This window comes from Mustela lutreola, chromosome 9 (genome assembly GCF_030435805.1).
Source record: "Mustela lutreola isolate mMusLut2 chromosome 9, mMusLut2.pri, whole genome shotgun sequence".
In the NCBI taxonomy this organism is placed as follows: domain Eukaryota; kingdom Metazoa; phylum Chordata; class Mammalia; order Carnivora; family Mustelidae; genus Mustela; species Mustela lutreola.
This window is the reverse complement of record NC_081298.1, coordinates 126,263,583-126,290,219: the sequence shown is the minus strand read 5'-3', so window position 1 is coordinate 126,290,219 and position 26,637 is coordinate 126,263,583. Positions and strand designations below refer to the sequence as shown.

General features: G+C 39.7%; 1 protein-coding gene across 1 annotated transcript in view; it reads left to right on the top strand.

Moving 5' to 3' along the window:
• The first annotated feature begins 433 nt into the window (after positions 1 to 433).
• Positions 434 to 26,637, top strand: part of RAB10 (RAB10, member RAS oncogene family) — an 87,966-nt gene continuing 61,762 nt past the window's right edge. The window contains exon 1 of the mRNA XM_059132445.1: positions 434 to 566. Coding sequence (XP_058988428.1) covers positions 440 to 566 — 127 coding nt within the window. The 5' untranslated portion in view covers positions 434 to 439. The remainder of the gene's footprint in view (positions 567 to 26,637) is intronic.

The window sequence follows — 26,637 nt, the reverse complement described above, 5'->3', positions numbered from 1 at the left end:
CTCGTCGGCTCCGAGTCCTCCTTCGCTGCCACCGCCGCGTCCTGGCGCGGAGTTCCTGCTCGGGAGAGAGACTGTCCTCACGTCCGTCGCGCTCCCTCGACGGCAGAGCTTGCTCGGTCGCCCGTGGGAGCGTCCCGGCCGAGCAGCCCTGAAGGGGGAGGGGAGGCCATTTTGTCCCGACCGACTCCCCGGAACCGGGCGGAGCGGCTGGGAGAGGCTGCGGAGCCGCCGTCGCCGCCCTCGGAGGCACCGGACGCCGCCACCGTCGGGGCTTCCTCGACGAGGCCGTTCGTAGGTCTCCCCCGCCCTCTCGAGCCCTCGTTTTTCCCACGCTTCCCCGGTACTCCGGCCTGAGAACGCCCAAGTGAGGAGTTGGCCGTAGTGAGAGGGACCGATCCCTTGGGGCCGCCGGCGGCGAGAGCCTGAGCCGCTCCTCCCAATGGCGAAGAAGACGTACGACCTGCTTTTCAAGCTGCTCCTGATCGGAGACTCGGGAGTAGGGAAGACCTGCGTCCTTTTTCGTTTTTCGGATGATGCCTTTAATACCACCTTTATTTCCACCATAGGTAAGACCTGTGGGAAGATGGTGTACGGTGTGGGTAGCTGCAAACTGTTTTTTTTTTTTTTTTTTTTTTCTCCAGACATCTTGCTTCCCGTAATAAACGCCTTTGTTTCAGTGATTCCGATTCCAAGCGACAGACCCAAGTTAGTGTTTGAATCGACATCGAGCTTACTGGGGCGGGGTCTTCCCATGCTTTCCATCCGGTCTTTTGCTTTCAAGTCTCCTACTCTGTTCATTGCCTCTGTTGCAAAATATGCAGCATTAACCGCGTCCCAGAATGCTGTTTCTTTCAGCGACTGGACTGGCTTTTTCCATATCTGTGTGGCGTTACTAGATGTACGATACTTGTAAGGGCTTTATTTTAGTGGTTGGGATTGAAGCCGTGGTAGTCCTTTGGTAAAGGCCCGAATTTATACTTCAGGGCAAGGAGAAGATTCCATATGGTCATAACTTAGAGTAAACTTGAGGGTTTGTGTGAGGAATAATTAAAGCAAATTAGAGGGGAAAAGTGAGTTCCCCCGCGTTGACTAATCCATTGATGTGTCAAACAATCGGAGGCTCTTCGTGCTTGGGGTGGGACTCAATGGCATGTTTGCCTCACAGTGCTTTTCCAGACATCAACAGAAGCAGTAATCTAAAAGGGATGATCAGTTTCTGTCCTCAAACCCGAAAGAATGAAGTTCTCGCTTCTATTTGACTTTGCGCTACAATTTACAGGAAAACATTTGGCCAGCCCTAGCCCTAGAACTTCTCATGTACTTTCACCTCATGTTTCAGAATTACTTACTGTGGAAGTTAAGAACCGAAGATTGACCTTTTTAGTCGGTTTCCCATTTTGGAAAAGAAAAGGGAAGGCTCTAGGAAAGTCCCTTTGGACTCTGGTTAGAAAATTTAGTGGAACTAACACGACTTGGTTAAATGAATTCTATGTGAACTCCCCCCTTCCCCCACCCCGTAAATATCTTAAAGGACACATGGTTGCTCCTGTCATTTGGAGCCCAGCACTGAGCATTGGAGGAGTGCAGTGAAACCCAATTGTAAGTGTAACCAGTTTTTTTTTCTTTTCTTTCTTTCTGTTTTTTTTTTTTTTTTAAGATTTTATTTATTTGTTTGATAGGCAGAGATCACAAGTAGGCAGAGAGGCAGGCAGAGAGAAAGAGAGGAGGAAGCAGGCTCCCGGCCCAACAGAGAGCCCGATGTGGGGCTCAATCCCAGGACGCTGGGATCATGACCTGAGCCACCCAGGCGCCCCTAAGTGTAACTAGTTTTATGTTTGAGATGATTTTAGAAAGCAACTGCAGTCTTTTCTGAACTCTTGAGAATTGTCAAAATTAAGCTGATTTCAATTGATATCATTACTGGAATGGTTGATTTGGATTTCTTATGACAGAATTTTTGTCAGCTACTTAATTCTTACAAATTGTGCAGAAACTAAATTGGGCAAATATTCATTTCAAATAGATTTTAATTTTACTCTTACTTTTTTTGGGAGTGGGTAAGAGTCATCGCAATCATTATTTCATGTGTATGATCCTATTCTTTTGACTTGTCATAAATTTTATGAAATTTAGGATTTGTTCTCTGCTCGTGGATTAGCCCCTCCTATTCCCAAGTTTGCTTTTAATATTCCACTTTTAGCTGTAGCTGGGTGGGTCAGGTGATTAGATAGTTCAGCAAATATTTATTGAGCACCTAATGTTAGGCACGGTTTTAGGTAAGTGGTGAGTGAACACAGTAGATCCCTTGAGCCATTTAGTGAGGACAGAGTGTGGGAGACACTACAATAGGGATGAGCAGAGGGAGGAGGAGTGACTAGCCTAAATCATGGGGAATCTTGAGTAGTTTTGCATGGAGATGATGTCTGAAATGAAGTCTGAAGGACATAGGAATTGGACCAGAGAGGTGAGATAGGATCTAGAAATTCTGGAAAAGGGAGCACAGTATAAACTTGTAGTCAGATCAAGGATTTAGGGGTGCCTGGGTGGCTCAATGGGTTAAAGCCTCTGCCTTCGACTCAGGTCATGATCCCAGGGTCCTGGGATCGAGCCCCACATCAGGCTGTCTGCTCAGCAGGGAGCCTGCTTCCTCCTCTCTCTGCCCGCCTCTCTGCCTACTTGTAATCTCTGTCTGTGAAATAAATGAATAAATAAAATCTTTAAAAAAAAAAAGATCAAGGATTTAATTCGTGTGGGCAGCTTTAACCCGCCATTGAGAAGGGTGGAGTAGAGAGTGGGACGCAATGTGTTAAGCCCCATCTATTACAGTTTTTTTTAAATGGGTACATAACACACAACTAGAACTCAGTCCTATAAGGTAATGACAGTCTTGTGTAGTCCTTTTTTTTTTTTTTTTTTTTAAGTTTTATTTTTTTTTAGTAATCTTTACACCCATCATGGGGCTTGAACTCAAAAATCCTGAGATCAGGAGTCTCATGCTCTTCCAGCTGAGCCAGCCAGACACCCCTTGTGTAGTCCTTTTATTAGGGAAAAGTGCGTGGTGGTTTTGGTTTGAACCTGCGGGTTAGAATCCTACTTCCACAGGCTGTGGACTTTGGCAAGTTACTTAATTTCTGTATGCTTCAGTTTCCTCTTTAAATAGGACCTACTACATAGGGTAGTTGTGAGAATTTTATGGGTCAGTGAAAGTAAAGTATCAAGCATGGTACTAGGCGCACTGTAGAAGCAGAATGCATGTTAGCTAGATACAGAAGAACCACTTGCAGCAGAACAAGTTACTGTATGGATTGAATGCCCTGTGCACAGTGGGTACTTGTCTGTGCTCTGCTAAACAATTTCATGTTAGACTCCGAAACTTTCATATTTTGATATAAAAATATTTGATGTTTGCCATTTTGATATAGAAGACAGGTTGAAGAATGTGAACTGAGAAATGAATAAATATCTAAGTATAAAATTCTGAGCATAGTTTCAATATATATAGCATGTATTATTCTGTATGCAGCTTTAGAAGTCTGTTCTCTTAACCAGTGCTGTTTAAAACAAATACAACGTGAGCCAAATGGGTGATATTTTTTGGTATTAAAAAATGGGGCGCCTGGGTGGCTCAGTGGGTTAAGCCTCTGCCTTGGCTCAGGTCATGATCTCAGGGTCCTGGGATCAAACCCTGAATCATTGGGTTCTCTGCTGAGCGGGGAGCCTGCTTCCCCCTCTCTGCCTGTCTCTCTGCCTACTTGTGATTTCTGTTAAATAAATAAAATCTTTTAAAATAAAAAGTAAAAAATACGTTTTACATTAACAAAATTAAAAGAATGGGGCACCAGGGTGGCTTAGTTGGTTGAGCCTGAGTCTTGATTTTAGCTCAGGTCATGATCTTGGGGTTGTGGGATTGAACCCTACTTTGGACTCTGCTTAGCGGGAAGTCAGCTTGAGATCTTCTCCCTCTGCTGCAACCCCCCACCCCCACCCCCCGTGTGTGCCTGCGTGTGCTTTCTCTTTATATATGAATAAATAAATAAATAAGTCAGTCTTGGGGTGCCTGGGTGGCTCAGTCGTTTAAGCATTTGACTCTTGGTTTTGACTCAGGTTGGTTGTGAGATTGGGTGGTGTTAGGCTCTGAGCACCACCCCCCAACATGGAATTTACTTGAGATTCTCTCTCTCCTTCTGCCCCTCCCTCTGTGGTCTCAGCGTTTGTGCATGCTCTCTCTCAAAATCATAAATTTTTTTTCTTAAAAGATTCTATTTTTGTAGAGGGGCATAGAATAAGGGGTGGAGAAGGGAGGGGCAGAGGGAGAAGCAGACTCCATGCTGAGCTGGGAGCCTGATGCAGGGCTTGATCCCAGGACTCTGGGATTATGACCTGAGCTGAAGATAGGTGCTTAACCCAGGTGCCCAAAATAAATAAAATCTTTAAGAAAAATAAATATATATTTTTAAGATTTTATTTATTTATTTGAGGGAAGGAGGCAGGGGGAGGGCAGAGGGTGAGGAAGAAGCAGATTCCTCACTAACAGGAAGCCTGATGCAGGGCTTGATCCCAGGACCCTGAGATCATGGCCTGAGAAAAAGGTAGACACCCAGCTGACTGAGCCACCGAGGTGCCCCAGACAAAATAAATTAAAAAAAAAAAAGTTAAAGAAGAATTTTTTAAAAAATATTATATATATTTATTGGACAGAGAAATCACAAGTAGGCAGAGATGGGGGGCGGGAAGCAGGCTTCCTGTTGAGCAGAGAGCCTGCTGTGGGGCTCAGACCCAGGACCCTGAGATCATGACTTGAGCCAAAGGCAGAGGCTTAAACCACTGAGCCATCCAGGTGCCCCATGTTTTTAATTTTTTTTTTAAAGATTTATATTTTAGAGAGAGCATGTGTATGTGGGGAGGGGTAGAGGGTGAGAGGGAATCTGAAACAGACTCCTTGCCGAGGGTGGGGATCAATCTCACAAACCTGAGATCAGACCCTGAGCTGAAATCAGGAGTCAGACTCACACTTACATGACTGAGCCACCTAGGCACCCCAAAGATTGATTGATTGATTGATTTCAAAGATTTAAAAAAAAAATTATTTGACAGAGACCTAGCAAGAGCGGGAACACAGCAGGGGGAGTGGGAGAGGGAGAAGCAGGCTTCCTGCTGAGTTGGGAGCCTGATGTGGGGCTCAGTCCCAGGTCCCTGGGATCATGACCTGTACTGAAGGCAGATGCTTAGCAACCGAGCCACCCATCCACCTCCAAAGAAGAATTTAATGATAAATTTTAACTCATTTTTATCCCAAATGTTATCATTTTAATATGTAATCAAAATTAAAATGACATTTTATATTTTTTTTCAGTGTGTATGTTATACTTACAGCTAATTTCGATTTGTATTGGGCATGTTTAAAGTGCTCAATAGTCATATGTTGGTTACCATATTGGACAGTGCATGTCTAAACAGTCTGAACTAGCTAGTCGTCTAACGAACAGATGACTAGAAGTGCCTTTGGATGTGTACTCTTTACTTTTTAAAAAAATTTTAAAAGTATTTTTTTTCTTTGGTGTTTTAAAAAATCTGGAGCATTCTCTAATTATGAATGATAGTAAAATTTGAGTTGTTACTTGATTGTTAAAACCTCCTGAGGTTTGAATAGTTACCTTGCTAGGTGAGTATTCAGAAATAAATAGAAGTGGTACTCAGAAGGGCCAAACTCTGGGTACTAGGTAGGCCCTTATTATTTCAGGCAGAATCATTTTAGTTGCTCATTGGTCATTGATTCTTTGAAGAGTTTTTATAGGCTTATTGTGCTTATAGTACCCTCAAAGACTGCTGTATTTACATTTTTCTGTGTACTTTTAATTCCCACACATTTATACTAGAAATTATGTATGATATTTATAGTCAGGTTTATTGCAGATAGAATTGCAAAAATAAATTACTGGTATGTTTCACACTCAACATTCTCAAAGAGGATCCAGGGGCACTAGTCTATAAGCTACACAAGGGCAGAGGTGGGCTGTTTTTTTGTTTTTTTGTTTTGCTGATAGATGCTAAGTATCTAGAAGAATATCTTCCTTTAATGGGTACATGATAAATAATGAATGAAGGAGGAGAGGCAGACAAGTAGTACAGAGTCAGGAGCCTCTAACATAGAATAGGGCTCAGTTTTATTTTAATATTTCCCTTTCTACCTCCTTTCTGAGCATAATATATGTGAAGTAGATTGAGATCTCTCCTTAAGAATATTAGCTGGTTTGGGTGCCTGCCTGGCTCAAGCGACTGCGTTCAGCTCATGTCATGATTCTGGAGTCCTGCATCCAGCTCCCAGCTCCCTGCTTAGTGGAAAGTCTGCTTCTCCCTCTACCCACCCCACCCCGCCCCCGCCCCGTCATGCTCTCTCGCTCTATCTCTCAAAGAAATAAAATCTTAAAAAAAAAAAAAAGAATACTAGCTGTTTGTCTAATAGAATAATTTTAGGGTAAAACTGGCCTTGGAAATTCAAAGATTGTTAGAGAAATATTTGCTAAAAGACAGTTAATTGGTTTTGGATGAGCAAATTTTAGTGGTTGATTTGGTTATAACCCCTTTGGCAGTGCAAGGTCAGGAAAGCATTACCCTTTAGTGATAAAAGTTACATGGACTTGTCCCAAGGCAGAAATTTTTAGTAGGCTGTCTAACTGAATGTGCTACTTTTTGGTGTTTTAATCCCTCCCTCCATGCCTAGAGGGAGGGATTATTACCTTTTCCATAGGGAATTTCTTTCATTGGGAAATGGAGCATCTGGGCTTCATGCAAGAAGCTAAATTGGTAGAGTCTTGACCCTGGGAGAGGTATAATGAATGCACCCTTTTGTTTTCTTTGAGTATTCTTGCTAAGCTTTGGAAGAGTATGATGCTTCCACTAGCCTGCATTTAAGAGTTGGTTGATTAAATTGAACTGAGCTCATTTATATGGGGAGGTTGCTTTTTAGAGAAATGAAAAAAACCTCTGCCACATTAAACGTGTCTGGATTTTGCTGTGATTCAGTCAGCAGTTTATGCTGCAGGAATTCCAGAATGCCTAACGAATCACTCATTTGAGCACATATTTTTAGGACTGATTAAAAACTATCTAGACATTTTTCCCAAGGAGGATATACAAACAGCCACTAAGCACATGAAAAGATGTTCGACATTACTAATCATTAGGGAAATGCCAATCAAAACCACCCATTTGGATGACTCACTTATATCACTTTGTTATACAATTACCTGTTCAAGTTCTTTTCGTTCTTTTGGGTATAGACCCAGAAGTGAAATTGCTGGATTATGAGGTAATTCTATTTTTAAGTTTTTGAGAAACTACCATATTTTCCACAGTGGCTGCACTGTTTTATATTTCCACACAGCAGCGTTCCAGTTTCTCCACATCCTCACCAACACTTACCTGTTTAGCTGCATTATTCGTAATAGCGAAATGGTGGAAACAACCCAAATAGCCACATGAATGGCCACACAAAATATGTAGTGTTCTATATGTAGAGTGGAATATCACTCAGCCTTAAAAAGGAGTGAAATTCTGGTATATGCTACAACATGGGTGGACCTTAAAAACACTGTGCTAAGTGAAACAGGCCAGCCCCCCGCCCCAAAAAAGACAATGCTGTGTGAAATTATTTATATGAGGTACCTAGAGTAGGCAAATTCGTAGGGAAAGTAGAATAGTGGTTACTGGGGATGGGGTAATGGGGAGTTATTACTTAATGTGTATAGATTTTCAGTTAATGGAATTACTGTTTAATGGGTACAGAGTTTCAGTTTGGGGAGATGGGTAGTGGTGGTGGTTGTATGACAGTAAGAATATAATGCCACTGAATTGTATGCTTAAAAATGGTTTCACTGTATGATTGCACTTACATGAGCTATCTAAATTCAGATTCATAGAAACAGAAAGTAGAATAGTGAAGGGTAGCATGACAGTCCCCCAGGGGGTGGGGGAAGGGGGGAATAGGGAGTAGTCTAATGGGTATAGAGTTTCAGTTTTGTAAGATGAAAAAGTACTGGAGATCTGTTGCACAACAGTGTGAATATATTTAACGCAACTGCGTTATGCACTTGAAACTTTTTCACGTGGTAAGTCTTATGTGTATTTTTACCACAGTTTAAAAAGGCAAATTTTATGTTATGTATATTTTCCTGAGAATCCAGAAAACAAACAAAACTACCCAACACTTGACCCAGTTCCACGTTAGGAGCATTTGATCACAGATAGCCCCTCACTGTTCCATGTGATAGCTACTGTTAACCAGTGGTCACTGAGTTGAGAGGATCCTTTATGGTATTTACCACACTTTAGTGTCATTGGTCTGTACTTTTAGATACTGAAGACAGGTTTGGTTTTTTTGTTGTGTGTGTCTTCCTAGAATGTTAGAATCATGAAATATTAATGCAGGAAAGAGCTCTGCAATTCATTTAAAGAGTCAGGAAACAGACTGGTGAAAAGGAAGTTCCAACAGATTGTATGGCTAATTTGTGAGAGAGTTCTTTTTTGTTTTTGTTTTGTAAGATTCATGCACAAGGGTTGCGGGGAGGAGCAAGGAGAGAGGAACAAGCAGATTCACCTGCTGAGCATGGCGCACAAGGCAGGGCTCTATTCCACCACCACAAGATCATGACCTGAGCCATAGAGTTTTCACTAGACTCTAGATCATTTCTGCTGTGGCCATGTTTCTCATTCAGAGAATTTCATTGTTTTGTTTGAAAAAAAAAATTAATGATGGATAATTCTTTCTACTCATCACTTTCTATTTGAAAAATGGAGTTACGGTGATTTTTCTGTTTTGTTTCTGTTTTGGCAGGCATGAGGAAGAGCACCAAATACCAAAAGTTTGTTCAGGTTACTTGTCCTTTGCAGACTTAAGAGCATAACAGAGCAGAGCTAAGCAGATAATGCCAGGAGTAATTACTTTATTTCCAGAATCATGGAGTATAAAATGTGGTGAAGGAAATACCAGTACTCCTGTTTGGTTTGTAAAAGAGAAAGAGTGATAGGAGAAATACTGGTAATCTGTGTCAATTTTGAACAGTACCAGTTTCCCCAGTCAGTGCTGTGGTAGGAGCTGTGATTAGTAGAGAAATATAAGGGCTGCTTGTGTTGATTTACAAATTGGAATCTGCTATTTAGCATAAAATAAAAATTCTGTGATTAAAGAGATGTAGTTGGGAAAATTGCTTATGGAGATGGTTTAGTCATAAATGAACAGTTTAAAGCTACAGAGCATGTTAATAGAAGATTTTCTGAAACCGAAAAGACTCATAAAAGTTTTGTAAAGTCATAAACTTACTTCCTTCAAGTAGATGAATATTGGGGGTTAATAGAATACTTTTTTTAAGGTTTTATTTTTAGGTAATCTCTACACCCAATTGCTTGAATTTACAATCCTGAGATCAAGAGTTCCATTTCCGTGTTCTGTCTGCTGAGCCAACCAGGTACCCCTGGACTAGGTGGGTTTTGTTTTTGTTTTTGTTTTTGTTTTTAAAGATTTTATTTATTTATTTATTTGACAGAGATCACAAGCAGGCAGAGAGGCAGGCAGAGAGACGGAGGAAGTAGGCTCCCTGCCAAGTTGATCCCAGGACCCTGAGATCATGACCCGATCTGAATGCAGAAGAAGCTCAACCCACTGAGCCACCAAGGCGCCCCTGGAATAGTTTTTAAAATTTGGATTATAAGATAAAGGAATTTGAAAAAATGATTAGAATAAAATTTTGGTAAAGAAAACTTACCTGAAGGAAATCTGAAATGAGGAAAGACTTTCCTTGAAAACAGTATTTTGGGGCGCCTGGGTGGCTCAGTGGGTTAAGCCGCTGCCTTCGGCTCGGGTCGTGATCTCAGGGTGCTGGGATCGAGTCCCGCATCGGGCTCTCTGCTCAGCAGGGAGCCTGCTTCCCTTCCTCTCTCTCTGCCTGCCTCTCTGCCTACTTGTGATCTCTCTGTCAAATAAATAAATAAAATCTTTAAAAAAAAAAAAAAAAGAAAACAGTATTTTGGATTATAAGCAAAAGTGATTACTTGATGTTTATCCTTCTTTCTTGAGATAAAAAATAATTTGTTTTTTGAGGAAAACAGCAACTCGTGATGGAACACCGAGTTTCCAGTATGACCCAGAAACGGAGCATCCAAGGTTGTAAATCATTAGAAAATGGAAAAACCGGTATTCTGGAGATCCAAAAAGTACAGTGTATCAAAATCAGAACAGAAGGGACAGTGTTGATTTGTTTCTTTCATATCAATAGCAGTGCTTGTGCAGAAACTTTTTAGAAGATTTTATTTCTTTTTTTGACAGAGAGAGACAGTGAGAGAGGGAACACAAGCAGGGGGAGTGGGAGAGGGAGAATAGGCTTACCAATGAGCAGGGAGCCTGATGAGGCTCCTCCCAGGACCCTGGGATCATGACGGTTGCCGAAGGCAGACACCCAACGACTGAGCCACCCAGGCACTCCATGCAGACTTTTTTAATTGAAATTTTTATTAAGGCAATTGTAGATTCACATGCAGTTACAATACAGGGAGATCCCTTGTACACTTTACCCAGTTTCTCCTAGCAAAAACTTTTTTTTTTAAAGATTTTATTTATTTATTTGACAGAGATCACAAGTAGGCAGAGAGGCAGGCAGAGAGAGAGGAGGAAGCAGGCTCCCTGCTGAGCAAAGAGCCCAATGTGGGGCTCCATCCCACGATGATGAGATCATGACAGCCGAAGGCAGAGGCTTTAACACACTGAGCCACCCAGGCGCCCTGCAAAAACATTTTTTGAAGCTCTAGTAAAATATCACAACCAGTATATTGACATCTGGCGTGGTACATCAGTCTTTTTTACATTTCCTAGTTTGGTTTTCATTTGTGTTTGTATGTATTAAATTCTCTGCAGTTTTATCACTTGTGTAGGTTAATGTCACCATCGCTGTCGAGATACTGAACTGTTCCAAGGTTCAGGGATCTCTAGTGTTCTTTTTAGACTCCTACCCCCAATTATCTCCTCCAGAAGGTTGTTCTTCACTTATAAAGTTAGTCATTTCATAAATGTTATGTAAATGGAATCATATAGGATGTAACCTTTGGGATGGCCTTTATTCACTTAGCATAATTCTCTGGAGATTCATCCAAGTTTTGTACTATCAGTAGTTCTTTTTTCTTGCGTAGTACTCCATGGTATGCATTCACCACAGTTTGTTTAACCGTTCACCTGTTGAGGAACATCACAGCTGACTCCAGCTTTTGGCTGTTATAAATAAAGCTGCTATGAATATTTGTGTATAGGTTTTTATATGATCATAAGTTTTCATTTCTCTGGGATAAATGCCCAATAGTATAATTAGTGGATCATATGGTAATTGCATGTTTAGTTTTATAAGAAACTACCAAACTGCTTCTAGAGTGGCTGTATTATTTTACATTCCCACCAGCAGTGTGTCAGTGATCTAGTTCTCTGCATCCTTACCAGCATTTGGTGGTGTTACTATTTTGTATTTTGCTATTCTGGTATGTGTGCAGTGATACTCTCATTGTGGTTTTAACTTGCATTTCCCTGCAGGCCAGAGGTGTTGAAAAAATTTTTATGTCCTTATTTACCATCTATATATCTTCGATGAAATGTCTGTTCATGTCAGTTGCCCATTTTCTTGGATTGTTTTACTGTTGAGTTTTGAGAGATACTAGTCCTTTTTTGGATATATGCTTTACAAATATTTTCTCCTAGTCTACGGCTTGTTTCTTCTTCATGTGAACATTTATAGAGCAAACAATTATAATTTTGATGAAGTCTAATTTTTCTTTTTATGGATCATGCTTTTGGTGTCTAAGAACTTTGTTTAGTCTTAGATCCTGAAGATTTTCTTCCATTTTTTAAAAATTTTATTTATTTGAGAGAGGGGGGGAGAGGCAGAGGAGAAGCAGGCTCCCAGCTGAGCAAGCAGGGAGCCCGATGCGGGGCTCAATCCCAGGACCCTATGATCATAACCTGAGCCAAAGTCAGATGCTTAGCCTTCTGAACCACCCAGGCGCCTAATTAACTTTATAACAGCAATTTGCTTTCTGAAAAGTTTCTGAAATTAATTTTTATGAGTGGTATTTAATCTTTGAAATAAAATTCTTCCTCTCTCTGTGCCTTTCCCCCACCCTGCTTGTGCACAGGTGCATGCATGTGTGTGTGTGCTCTTTCTCTCAAATAAAATCTTTTAAAAAAGATTTAAAAATAATAAAAGATTTATAGTAACAAAAAAAAGAATCTCTTGTCCTATCCCTCTCTATCCCCTGACCTATTATCGAGAGGCATCCTCTGGCTCTTCTGTTACCTACCTCTGTTTTCTTTTTACATATTTATATATTATTATTTTTTAAGTAAGGTTGACTCCCAATGTGGCGCTCAGACTCATGACCCTAGCAGGATCAAGAGTCTCATACTCTACTGACTGAGCCAGCCAGCTGCCCCTACATCTCTTTTCAAATGATATGTATATATAGCCATTTCTTGAGTCATTAATATTAAATGAGAATTTTAACGTTTTATAATCTTATCCCACGCTTTCTCCTTTTTGTTAAATTGGTTTCTAGGGGTTCCATTAATATGGCCATGTAAATATTCCTTGTCAAGCACAAGCAGTTTGACTCTCCTTTCCTCTGAAGTTAAAAGTTCTCTTTATTTGATTAATTTCCTTTTATCCATTGTCTTCTTACATTCTCCAACAACCTCTCAGAATGATTATGTATATATACAGTCAGATCATTAGACAGATAATCCTTTTGTTTTTTTTCTTCCTGGGCACACCTCTTCTACATCTTTTCCTGCTTCAGTAGTGGATTGGTCATTAACTAGGCCTGTTGTACAGCTTTTGCCTTGGGAATTTTCTTAGTTGCCTCTTCTGTGTAATACTGTTTTTGTTTGTTTGTTTGTTTTTTTGGATTGGTGTATGGCCTTGGATTGTTTCATGGTTTAGTAGGTTCTTGAAAAAGGGGTGCATGGCGAAGGAAATTTTTTGAGACTTTCCACATTTGACTATGTCTTAATTCTTTTTCACTCAATGAAGTTTTGGCAGGAATTAGGATTCTAGGTTGAAAATAATTTTTTCTTGATTTTGAAAGTATTAGTCTATGGCTATGTAGCTTCTGATATTACTAGCAAGACCAGTACCACTCTGATACTTTACCCATTATTTGTGGCTTAGATTGTCTCTGGAAATTATTAGGTTTAAAAAGATTTTGAGGGACCCCTGGGTGGCTCAGTTGGTTGGGCATCTGCCTTCTGCTCAGGTCATGATCCCTGGGTGCTGATATTTAGTCCCACATTGGGTTCCCTGCTCAGCTGGGTGCCTGCTTCTCCCTCTGCCTGCCATTCTCCCTGCTTGTGTTCTCTCTCTCTGTGACAAATAAATGAATAAAATTAAAAAACAATTTTTTTTTTAAAATTCCTGGTAACTAATTGCACAATGATATATCTTAGTGTGTGGGATCTTAACCCATTTTTCCAAATATTTGGTGGGTCTTTCCTGGTTTTTCTTGCATTTTTACCCCCTATAATTTTCTTCCCCTTTTTCTGTTTTTAATTGGCTTTTGGACTTCCTGGGTTGATTGGGTAGTTTCTTGTTTGCCAGCTTTTTTCATTTGTTTTACTTTACAGAAGATTTCCTCGATTTTATCTTCTGACTTTCCTATTGAAGGTTTTATTTCAGCTGTCATATTTTTTTTTTTTTTTAAAGATTTTATTTATTTATTTGACAGAGAGAGATCACAAGTAGGCAGAGAGGCAGGCAGAGAGAGAGAGGAGGAAGCAGACTCCCTGCTGAGCAGAGAGCCCGATGCGGGACTCGATCCCAGGACCCTGAGATCACGACCTGAGCCGAAGGCAGCGGCTTAACCCACTGAGCCACCCAGGCGCCCCTCAGCTGTCATATTTTAAAATTTCTAGTAGTTTTTTCTTGTTTATTCCTTGAAATTTTCTCTTAAAGTGTTCTCTTTTCATGAATACAGTATTTTTTTCTTGGAAGATAGCTTGTTTGACATTTTCCTTTATTCACTGATTTTTTTTCCTTCGAGTTTTCTATGCTCCCCTCATGTTTGTTTTATTCTGCATTTTATTTTTTAATTTAATTTAAAAAATTATTTATTTATTTGAGAAAGAGAGCACAAGGAGGGCGGGGTTAGCAGAGGGAGAGGGAGAAGCAGGCTCCCCACTGAGCAGGGAGCCTGTGTGGGGCTTGATTCCAGGACCCTGTGTTGATCTGAGCCAAAGGCAGATACTTAACCCACTGAGCCACTGAGACACCCCTACTTTTTAAATTTTTAATTTATTTTTTATTTGCAGCAGATAAGGTGATCATAAGGTTTATTCTGTATTTAGAGGCCCTTCTCAAATGATTGGTAATTTCAGGGTGCATGTTCATAATTAAGAATGAAGAATGGGTCATTAAAAAGGTGTTTGCAAGTTCTGTAAGCATGCGTGAGGCTTTTTAATCTCTCTGTTTTTAGTCTCCTCTCCACACTACATTGAGCCTCTTGTTCTTGAATTTAGAGAATAAATGTTTAGATTCCTGCTTTAGCCTAGTGGAGTGGTAAAATCTGGCTAGGTGAGATGGAGACTAGGTCTTAGGGGTGTCCTTATGTAAACCTAAATCAGGCCTTCCCTTTCTGCCTGGTGCCTGATACCTCCTATTGCAAAACCTTTCCAGGGTTCTGAGACATGAATTGGCTTGCTCCTCAGTGTCTTCGGTGGACCCTGAGGTCATAAGATTTTTTTCTCTTCATGTATTGTGATTAGAGTTACAGTGTCTGTCTATTTAATATTTCTTGTTTTCCTTACTTTTTTGGTGTGACTCTGGAGAGAATGGGTCGAAAGATCTTTTTATACTCCTTTAATGGAATTTGAAGTAATTTTTCCAAAAAAATACTAACTTATTTAACCTCTACTGCCCAGTGTGGGGCTAAACTCATGACTCTCAGATCCAGAGTTGCATGCTTTTCTAACTGAGCCAGCTAGGCACCCCTGGAATTTGAAGTAATTTTTTTTTTTTTTTTTTTTTTTTAAAGATTTTATTTATTTATTTGACAGAGATCACGAGTAGGCAGAGAGGCAGGCAGAGAGAGAGAGGAGGAAGCAGGCTCCCGCTGAGCAGACAGCCCGATGCGGGACTCGATCCCAGGACCCCGAGATCATGACCCGAGCCGAAGGCAGCGGCCCAACCCACTGAGCCACCCAGGCGCCCTGAAGTAATTTTTGACTCAAAATGAAACTGACTCCACTTTTTAACTCTGAATGTCCAGTAGAGTTAGGATGAATAATATTTTGCTACTGTTTCTTTAAATATTCAGCCCATCCTCAAAATATTGAAGTTTTTGTTTCTTAGGATAATCAGATGAATGTGATAGAGAATCAGACTAGTTCAGTTCAGAAACAGTGTTATTTAAAGGAAACCGTTTTAGTTTAGATGTATAATTCTTGGCTGATTTACTTGGGAGAAAAAGGAGTGTTTTTGCTTTTTGAAACAAAGTATGACTGAGTCTTTCAATCAGTCTTCTGCTTTTGGTGTATACTATTTTATAAAATACTGAACATCAGATGATTCAGCAAATTCATAGTCTGTTAGAAGATTGCAGTGTGTCCCATATATTACAGCACTTGGCATTGAATGATAACAGTATCTTCACTCATGATTTTGCTGGTTTGAGACTTCCTAGTAAACATTTGTTCTTACAAAGTTTAAGTATTAAGTTATTCTGCCTCTTTATATATTCTTATAAAAAATGCCTTTGCTTTCCTTAAATCAGAAGTTATCAGATAAATATGAATTTTTAAAAATTCAGTAAATTTTTGTATATATTTGTGGGGATATATTCTCATCATAGTAAAGGGGAAAGAGTTATAGAAGGTAAATATAATATCAAAAGAACTGTTCAAACATTAGCCCTTTGCCTAAGTAAGAGTTTTAAAAACTTCTTGAAAAATTAAAAACCTACAGAAAAGTTAAGTCACTTATTAAAATGAATCCCCTAGTATACTTCTTCTAGATTTGCCAGTAGCCCATATTTTGCTACATTTCCTTTTATGTCTCTTAAGAGAGTTTATTTTGTGTATGATGATGTGTCTGATTCAAAATAGTTTAAAGATACCTATTTCAAAGGGAACATAGTGTTTAATTTTTAAAAAAAATATTTATTTGACAGAGCAAGTTGACAGAGCGAGGACACAAGCAGGGGAGCAGCAGGCAAAAGGAGAGAGAGAAGCAGACTCCCCACTGAGCAAGGAGCCCAATGTGGGGCTCAATCTCCGAACCCTGGGATCATGACCCCAGCTGAAGACAGGCATTTAACCAACTGATCCACCCAGATGGCCCCGTAGTCATTTTTTAAAAAATAAACTAGGAAATTATGCCTTTATACTTACTGTTTATTTAAAAAAATTGAGATTTTATAAAATGTATTAGGTATCTTGTATTGAGTACCAGGGATGTGGAGGTTAGTAAAGACTTGGTAACAGCTCATGTGGAGTTTAGCTCTGTGGGGGAGGGAGTGGTTGAAAAGTACCAAAATACCACTACTTTCTCAGTTCCTGAAGTTAGAATCTAATTCACAGTACCTTTGCTGTTCTTTTTTTTTTCTTCCTTTGCTCTTCTTCTAAGATGTTTTGTGTTGTGAGAAATACAAGCTTTATACCTTTTAAGATACCTTATTTTTCTATTTTATTTTTTTATATTATTATAGTTGCTCTACCTTAAGAAAGATGTAGAGTTTATTTAAGATGGAGAATTTTATCTTTTATTTATTTATTTTTGTAAGATTTTTATTTATTTATTTGACATAGACACAGTGAGAGAGGGAACACAGCAGGGGGAGTAGAAGAGCAAGAAGCAGGCTCCCTGTCAAGTAGAGAGCCTGATGTGGGACTCTATCCCAGGACCCTAGGATCATGACCTGAGCTTAAGGCAGACACTTAATGACTGAACCACCAGGTACCCCTAAATGGAGAATTTTAACAACCAACTAGTTAACAGTACATTTATCTAGGGAGTTAGTCTTCCAACACTGCAGTATTTGATGTTTTCTCAGTGTCTTACTGACTTTGATTTTTAACCCCAAATATTAAGCCCACAAGCAGGAGACATTTGCTGTTATGTAGGTAACATGTCTAGCCAGAAAAAAAAGAGACCAAGTAGACAATTAGGGAGGAACCTGAAAACTAAAATGAAGTTTTAAGATTGTATTACTATACCATACAGTTACAGATTTGTGAACTGATGATATCAGTGAGAAGAAATTCTTTATCTTTAGTAGTTTCTGTAAAGGTAGAAAGTTTGGTGTGTTTTGGAGACATAAAAAGTGATTAAGGGGGCCCCTGAGTGGCTCAGTGGGTTAAAGCCTCTGCCTTTGGCTCAGGTCATGATGCTGGGATCCTGGGATCGAGCCCCACATTGGTCTTTCTGTTCAGCGGGGAGCCTGCTTCCTCCTCTCTCTCTGCCTGCTTCTCTGCCTACTTGTGATCTCCGTGTGTCAAAATCTTAAAAAAAAGTGATTAAGTTTTGATACTTTACATATAATCAGAGTTTAACTTTTGTGGGCTTTTTTTCTACAAGATGCTGAATAAATGATTTATCATAAAATAATAAAAGATTTCTTATATTCGAAAAGATTACAGATATTGGGATGATCAGTGGAAAAGTGAGTCGTGAGGGTACATATAATCCAAAGATAAAATTATGAGCCTGGCCAAGGCACACTTAAGATTTATTTACTACTTCTCAAGTTCTAAGATTTGTAACATGTGAGTTCTAAGTTCTTTGACATGTGAGTGAAACAGTTTGGGGGGTAAATGTAAGGATTTTTTACATATTGAATGATATATTAAGAGAAATAATTTCTCTGTTTTAAGAGAAATAATTTCTCAGAGATAGTCTGCATAGATGTGTGAATGAATGTCAGAGCCATAAATAGCAACTTGATGAAACTAGCTTATATGTAACCTTTAAGATGCATTTCCAGGAGGTCAGCTATGCTCTTGATATGCCTCCCTCAAGAATAGTGGACTTTTGGATCATAAGTCAGAGAGGATTTGATAGTTTGTATTTCTCTGTTGAATAAAATACTCTTTTTAAAAAGATTTTATTTATTTATTTGACAGAGAGTACAAGTAGGCAGAGAGGCAGGCAGAGAGAGAGGGAGGGAAGCAGGCTCCTTGCTGAGCAGAGAGCCTGATGCGGGGCTGGATCTCAGGGCCCTGAGATCATGACCTGAGCTGAAGGCAGAGACTTTAACCCACTGAGCCACCCAGGCGCCCCTAAAATATTCTTATAAAAATAATAAATAGTAATACCTAATGTAACACAGGGAACTGTAAGTTAAGCAATATGTGGACTGTACTTCTGAGGGCTTTGTTACTGTTGGTTAATGTATACTTAAGGGAATAAAAATAAATTCAATATTAACCTGATAAACTCCAGTATAACTAAGTTTTATACTATAGTATGAGTTTCCCTCACTTTTTCTTTATCTTCTGAAAAACTTTTCCTTATTAAGGCTTTTTATATTTAGGTACCACAACTTACAGGATTGTTTTTTTTTTTTTTTTTCTTTTTTTAACGCAAGACATTTTAAACTTTCTTTAGCTCTCCCAACACATATTTTCTTTTTTTTTTTTTTTTTAAGATTTTATTTATTTATTTGACAGACAGAGATCACAAGTAGGCAGAAAGGCAGGCAGAGAGAGAGAGGAAGGGAAGCAGGCTCCCTGCTGAGCAGAGAGCCTGATGTAGGGCTCGATCCCAGGACCCTGAGACGATGACCTGAGCCGAAGGCAGAGGCTTAACCACTGAGCCACCCAGGCGCCCTAACACATATTTTCTTGATCTGATTGCAACTTTCTTTTTAGGTTATGGTTTGTAACAGGCATTATTTATTAAGTTCTTGGTCACAAGGCAGTATATTTATATGAATTCTCTTACCCTTTGCCGTAGGTTGTGAACTTCTATTTAATGACAATTTCCAACTCTGATAGTGATCTAGATAGACAGTTTGCTCTTCCAACATTTTCTTCGTCTCGGGGACCATCTCCATGCTTTACATTCTGTCTACCCTTGGAATACTTGAGCTCCATAGAAACATTCTTGCTGAAGGGATTCTTTTAACATTTTTTTCCTGATCTTTTAATGAATTTTAGTAAATTACTGAGTTTGAAACTGCTCAGTTGAGTGAGAATTTTTTAGGGAACCATATTCTCAAATACAGTTTTTTTCATCTGTTAAGTGAATTTGTTGATTGATGGGAATGAGTGGCTATAAGGAAAGAATTGGAAGTCTTAAACATTAATTTTAAAGAACACATTAGAGCTAACAATTTCAAGAGAAAATACGCTTTTTGTTAATTTGTTCTTTACTCTTTTACTGTAAAATTCATATTCCTGAAAGCAGTGCTATGTGCTTGGTATTGGATGATTGTTGTTTTGTAGATGTTGACATGCACCATGAAATAGTATCATAGCTTGACTCAATCTTTCTTGCTATTTGGCAGTTAAATTTTAACATACAGTTGCCATGAATCTCCTTCAGTGGATGATTTGCTTTTAGGCAGCATTTGGCCTTCCTTTACCATTGTAAAATTTGGACAGTCCATGGTGGTTTGATCCTTTAAAGATGATAAAAATCATAATTTTTTTTTTTTTTAATGTGCAGTGTCTGTGAAGACAGTGGTTCTAGAGTGTGGCTCCCTTAATAGCAGCACCAGCATCACCAGGAAACTTGCTGGAAATGGGAATTCTCATGTTCCACCTCAGATGATAGGGTACACGCTAGTTTGGGAACCAAGGCTGTATAGTTGACCCTTCAACAATGTGAGGGTTAGGGACACCAGCCTCCCTGTGCTGTTGAAAATGTGTATAATTCTTGACTCTGCCAAAACTCAACTGCTAATAGTCTACTGCTGACTAGAAGTGTTAACAACAGTATAAACAATTAATACATATTTTAAAAGATTTATTGAGAAAATCCTAAGGAAGAGAAAGAACACTTGCAGCATATATTTATCAAAAAAAAAAAAAATTCTGCGTGTAGTGGACCAGTGCAGTTCAAACCCATTGTTGTTCAGGGGTCAGCTGTACTATTAAATAAATACATCTTAGAAATAGTTGTATTTCCCCCCTTCTCCTCTAATGGATCTTGAAGATCATTTGTCATCATTGTTAGTTTCATTTTTTAAACTGCTAAATAGTGTTCCATTAAATGTATCCCAGTTAGTTAGCCTGTCTGTCCTGTATTTATTGGCGTCTTGAGTCTGGGTTGTCAGGTGTTTAGAAACGTGGTGCCAACTGTGAAGGGCCCTTGTTTGATCTGGCAGTGAGCTTACACTTCAGCCTGTGGATGGGATACTGAGTGACAGGACTAAAGCGGTGTCACATATTTATTTCTTTAGTTTTAAAAAATTTTTAAGTAATCTCTAAACCCAGCATGGATCTCAGACCCATAATCCTGAGATCAAGAGTTGCATGTTCCACCGGCTGAGCCAGTGAGATGCCCATGTGCCACTTTTTTTTTTTTTTTTTTTTTTTGAGAGTATACAGTGGAGTGAGGACGGGGGAGAGAGAGGGAGAGAGAATCTTTTATTTATTTATTTTTAATATTTTATTTATTTGCCAGAGAGAGAGAGAGAGTACACATAAGCAGGCAAAGAGGCAGGCAGAGGCAGCGACAGAAGCAGGCTCCCTGCCGAGCAAGGAGCCTGATGTGGGACTTGATCCCAGGACCCCTGGGTCATGACCTGAGCCCAAGGCAGTGGCTTAACCAACTGAGCCACCTAGGCGTCCGGAGGGAGAGAGAATCTTAAGCAGACTCCATGCTCAGTGCAGAGGCTGATGAGACCCTGAGATCATGACCTGAGCCAAAATTAGGAGTTGGATGCTTAACCAGCTGAGACACCCAGATGTCCTGTGCCCACATATTTTTGATGATGCCATTGGTTGGGTGAATTGGTGTCATTAACAGGAAATATGTGAGAAAGAGCAGGTTGGAGGCATGATAAGATTTTGAGTTCGTTTATGCGCCTATAGGGAATCTAGTGGACAGTAGATACTTGTATATCATGTCTGGGAGGTAAGGAGGAGACTCTGGTCTGGAGAAATAAAAGCTGTTGAAGTCACGGTGGAATAAGAAGACAAGACCTCCAAAAATTGCGAAGAATACCAACATTCAGGTGTCGGCTGGATAGGAATTCAGCGAGGAAATGAAGTCGTGGTTAGAGTGGTAAGGGAGGGATGGTGTAATGAAAAGAACATGGATTAATTAATAGCTTTGTTGCCACTGTTTAATTTCAGACAGGTTTTAAAATCTTTTGGAATTCTTTTTAGACTGGGGCTAATAATGCTTGCCTTGTAAACCTGTTTGGATTAAATGGAATGATAAGACAGTACCGGGCTGGACCATTCTATATGACTCAAAAAAGACTTACTGGAAAATATCTTTTAGGGGCACCTGGGTGGCTCAGTGGGTTGAATGTTTGATTCGGTTTTAACTCAGGTCCTGGGATTGAGCCCTGCCTTGGGCTCTGCGCTCAGCCCAGAGGCTGCTTCAGATTCTCTGCCTCTCACTCAGCTCCTACTCCCACTTGCAGGCATGCTCTCTATCTATAAAATAAATAAATTTTAAAAACCCACAAAAAACTGTCTTACATTAGTGATTTCTTTGGATATGTAGTTTGGGGATGGTTATAAACAGATGAGATATAGTTAGGACAATTCCATTTGCTACTCATATTTTCAGGTTGAAAGAAATGATACTTTGTGGAAAAAAATTTTTTTTTGTCATTTATCACTTCTGTTGTTAATTTTAAGCAGCCATGTTTCTTCTCTACATCAAGCATCATACCTCTTTAAATGGAACCCACTGAAACCCCCAAATCTCTAACCACCAACAGTTACAGTTCTAGGAGCTTTCAGAAAAGGGGTGGAGTTGGCGTTTCTGTATGTGATGTTTTTTTGGTTTAGAATATTTTTATTTTGTGGTAAATTACTGTAGTCAGTGCCCTTAGCCCAGGGTCAGGAAAATGATTTCCAGTAATAGTTGCCTTTGTTTTTATTTGAATTACATTCATTGAAAATTTAATTTTAAAAAATAATATCTATTGTTTTAAAAATTTAGTTTCCTTTAAAATAGGATTGGGGCGCCTGGGTGGCTCAGTGGGTTAAAGCCTCTGCCTTCAGCTCAGGTCATGATCCTAGGGTCCTGGGATAGAGCCCCACGTTGGGCTCTCTGCTCGGCAGGGAGCCTGCTTCCCTCTCTCTCTGCCTGCCTCTCTGCCTGCTTGTGATCTCTTGTCTGTCAAATAAATAAATAAAATCTTAAAAAAATAAAATAGAAAGATAATAAGTACTGTGGTACCTCTCTTGCTGCCTATCCTTGGCTCTACATCCTCAGTGTCTTTTTTGGTGGCAGTAGTTCTTTTCAATATATTTGTGTATTAGGAATGATAACCCCTGACTTCCCAAGAAATCCCACAGACTAGCTTTAACAGTGAGTTTGAAGCTGTGCCATTTTGAGGGTCCTTCTACTAAGTGACTTACTAAGTGGCAGTCTCAACAAGAGCCCAAGTTATTTTCCATCTTGCCACTCAGTCAGTCAGTGGTGTTTCCCTAGCTAGCTTTCTTCATCGTGTGGAGACAGCTGCAGCAATTTTAGGCTCCAGACATACTGAGACATAACATCATCCTAAAGAAAAAGGACCATTACTTCCTTGTGTCTCTCTTTTCCCTTCCAGCTTTTTATTTTGAAAACTTTCAAACCTACTGAAAATTTGGAGGAATAGTACCACTGTTCACATACATAGCCTTCATGTGGGTTTTCTAATAATGTACGTTGCTACATTTGTGCACTCATACACTCTGTGTTTGTATTTCTTTTACTTGCTAGGCCATTTGAAAAATTTTTAAGATTTTATTTATTTGAGAGAGACACAGTGAGAGAGGGAACACAAGCGGGGGGAGTGGGAGGGGAGAAGTGGGCTTCCTGCCGAGCAGGGTGCTCAATGTGGGGCTCAGTCCCAGGACCCTGGGATCATGACCTGAGCCAAAGGCAGATGCTTAACAACTAAGCCACCCAGGAGTCCCAGCCATTTGAAAATTTGAAAGTAAGCTGCGGATAAGACACTTCATCCCCAGATACTCCAGTGTATATCAGTTGAAGACAAGAATGTTCTCTTATATAACTACTTTAACAATATTATAATTATACTCAAGAAATTTGATATTTGTCATTTATATGTTTTGTAGTCCTTATTTAAACTTCCTCAGCTGCTTTGGCTTTTTTGGAGGGTAGTTGTCACTGGAGGGTCCACGGTCCAGTTCAGGGTATTGCATTGAATTTAGTTGTCCTGTCTTTTTACTTTCCTTAATTGAGAACAAAACAGATCATGACACTGACATTTTTTGAATGAGTATAATTTTTTGAATGAGTATAATCTGTTGGTTAATATAATGCCCCACATTTTGGATTTGTTCTTCATGATTCAAATTTTAACATTTTTGGCAAATGTACTAACTAGGTGATCTGTCATTTTCAACTCATTGCATCAGGAAGTGTGCATAATGTCATTTTGTCTGTTATTGGAATATAAATTTGCGCCCTTGTGTAAGATGTAATCTGCAAAATTGTTGAGGTTTTTTCTCCATTTGTAATTAATAAGTAATAGGTATGGTGATACTTTGAGACTGTATGACTATTGTATTCTCTAATAACATTTTACCCAGGGGTTTGATCCATGAATGACTCAGTGATTGCATTTGGGGTTTCTTTTTCTTTTCTTCTTCTTTTTTTTTTTTTTTAAAGATTTTATTTATTTATTTGACAGAGAGAGAGCACAAGTAGGCAGAGCGGCAGGCAGAGGGAGAGGGAGAAGCAAGCTCTCCGTTGAGCAGGGAGCCTGATGTGGGGCTCAATCCCAGGACCCTGGGATAATGACCCAGGCAGCCACTTAACCGACGAAGCCACCCAGGCACCCCTACATTTGGGGTCTCAAAAACAGTTTTTATGTTTCTCTGATTCCTTTTTATTTTCTTTTAAGAGCATAAAAACTCTGACCAGATCCTTTGGCCAGCTTACTTTCACTTTTCATTAGCCAGAATTGTGTTAACATGGACATAATATAAATGAGCATTTTCCTGACTTTAAAAACAACAACAACAACAACAACAACAACACAGCTTTATACACAGCCATAATAGGTTTTTTTTTTTTTTTAATTTTTTAAAAATTTATTTATTTGACAGAGAGACATCGCAAGTAGGCAGAGAGGCAGGCAGAGAGAGAGAGGAGGAAGCAGGCTCCCTGCTGAGCAGAGAGCCCAATGTGGGACTCAAATAAATAAAATTTATTTATTTGACAGAGAGACATCACAAGTAGGCAGAGGCAGGCAGAGACAGAGGAAGGGAAGCAGGCTCTCCGCTGAGCAGAGAGCCCAATGTGGGACTCAAATAAATAAAATTTATTTATTTGACAGAGAGACATCACAAGTAGGCAGAGAGGCAGGCAGAGAGAGAGAGAGGAGGAAGCAGGCTCCCCGCTGAGCAGAGAGCCCGACGCGGGACTCGATCCCAGGACCCTGAGATCATGACCTGAGCCGAAGGCAGCGGCTTAACCCACTGAGCCACCCAGGCACCCCTACCATCATATTTCTAAATAATTATATATTTCTGTTTATCAATTTTAGACATTATTTGTTGATTTCCTTCTGTGGAATATGAGTTTCAGCCCAGACATAATGGCTCCAGAATCCATGCTGCTGATTTTTCTTATAAGAGGTGAATATTCTGGGATGCATGGATGCTCAGGTCCAAGGGTCCTGGATCGAGCCCTGCATCTGGCTCTCTGCTCAGCAGGGAGCCTGCTTCCCCCTTTCTCTCTGCCTGCCTCTTGCCTATTTGTGATCTCATTGTGTCAAGTAAATAAATAAAATCTTAAAAAAAAAAAAGAGAGGTGAATGTTCTGTTTTAGAGATGTAGCTGTGTCTTTTAGTTGCCGTGTATGTCTCCTCAAATCTTTTTTTTTTTTTTTTTTTTTTGAGAGAATGAGTTGGAGGGGTGCAAAGGGAGATGGAGAGAGATCTCAAGCGAACTCCACTGCTGAGCACAGAGCCTGATGCAGGGCTGAATCTCATGACTCCTGAGATTGTGACCTGAGCTGAAACCATCATGTGGTCAAACCACTGTGCCACCAAGGTGCCCCTAACTGATATCTAAGTGAAATAGTTAATGGTATGTGACAGAGGCAGGGCCCCTAACTGATACTATCTTTAAGTGACATAGTTAATAGTAGGTGACAGAATCAGGAGAGGAATGGGCATTCTCATTCCCTCTTATTTGTGAGTTCATTTATGTGAGGTCTCTATCAATCTATCTAAGCCCCATTGGAAAGGATTTTCTTTTAGTGATGATGAGAATACAAATTTGGGTGGAGCGTAAGTTATTGCAAACATGTTCCTATTAGTATTATGCTAAGTAAAATAAGTCAATCAGAAAAAGGAAATTATATGGTATCTCTGATACGAGGAATTTGAGAGTCAGGGCCGGGGGTTGTGAGGGGTAAGGAAGGAAAAAATGAAACAAGGTGGGGCTGGGGAGGGAGACAAATCATGAGACTCTTAAATTCAGGAAACAAACTGAGGGTTGCTGGGGGTGGGGGAGGAGGGAGAGGGTGGCTGGGTTATGGACACTGGGGAGGGTATGTGCTATGGTGAATGCTGTGAAATGTGTAAGACTGATAATTCACAGAGCTGTACTCCTGAAGCAAGTAATAGATTATGTGTTAATTTAAAAAAATGTTCCTATTAAACTAAAAGGTACTATAGAACAAAATATATACCTGGAATGACTGTGGAATACACATTGTTCTAACTGTATACAGAAGGGCTACTGTTGGGGATGGGAAGGTGAGGAAAATGGATTAAGGGGAGTGGGCGATAACAGACTTCCAGTTATGTAATGAATAAGTCATGGGAATAAAAGATGAGCAAGATAGGGAATATAGGCATTGGTATTGTTGAGTGACAGATGGTAGCTCTACTTGTGAGCATAGCATAAGGTAGAGTTGTTGAATCTATGTTGTATACCTGGAACTGATGTCATATCCTATGCCAGCTATACTCAGATAAAACAATAAATAGAGAAGGGGGATAGCGGGCTGCAATATTATACCGTTTGAAAAAAAATGTGTGTGTGTGTGTATTTTTTTTTTTTTTTTTTTAGGTTTTTAAAATTAGAATGAGTGGTGGGAGGAGTAGAGAGAGAGAGAGAGAGAGAGAGAGAAACACAAACTCCCTCCTGAGCAGGAATCCTCATGTGGGGCTCAACACCAGGATTCCAGGACCCAGAGATCCTGACCTGAGCTGAAAAGGCAGACAGACACTTAACCAACTGAGCCACCCAGGCACCCCAATTTAAATGTTAAAATTTAGAAACACACACGGTGACTGTAGTATACAATTTGTGATCAAGCTGTTATGCTGATTTCTGTTTACATAGATATTAATGGCAAAATGTGATTCTGCTCTGTTACATGTCATCATTCATATTTTAGAAATGTTTGAGTTCTTATTTTTTAAAACTTTAAAAAAATTGTATTTATTTGTCAGAGAGAGAGT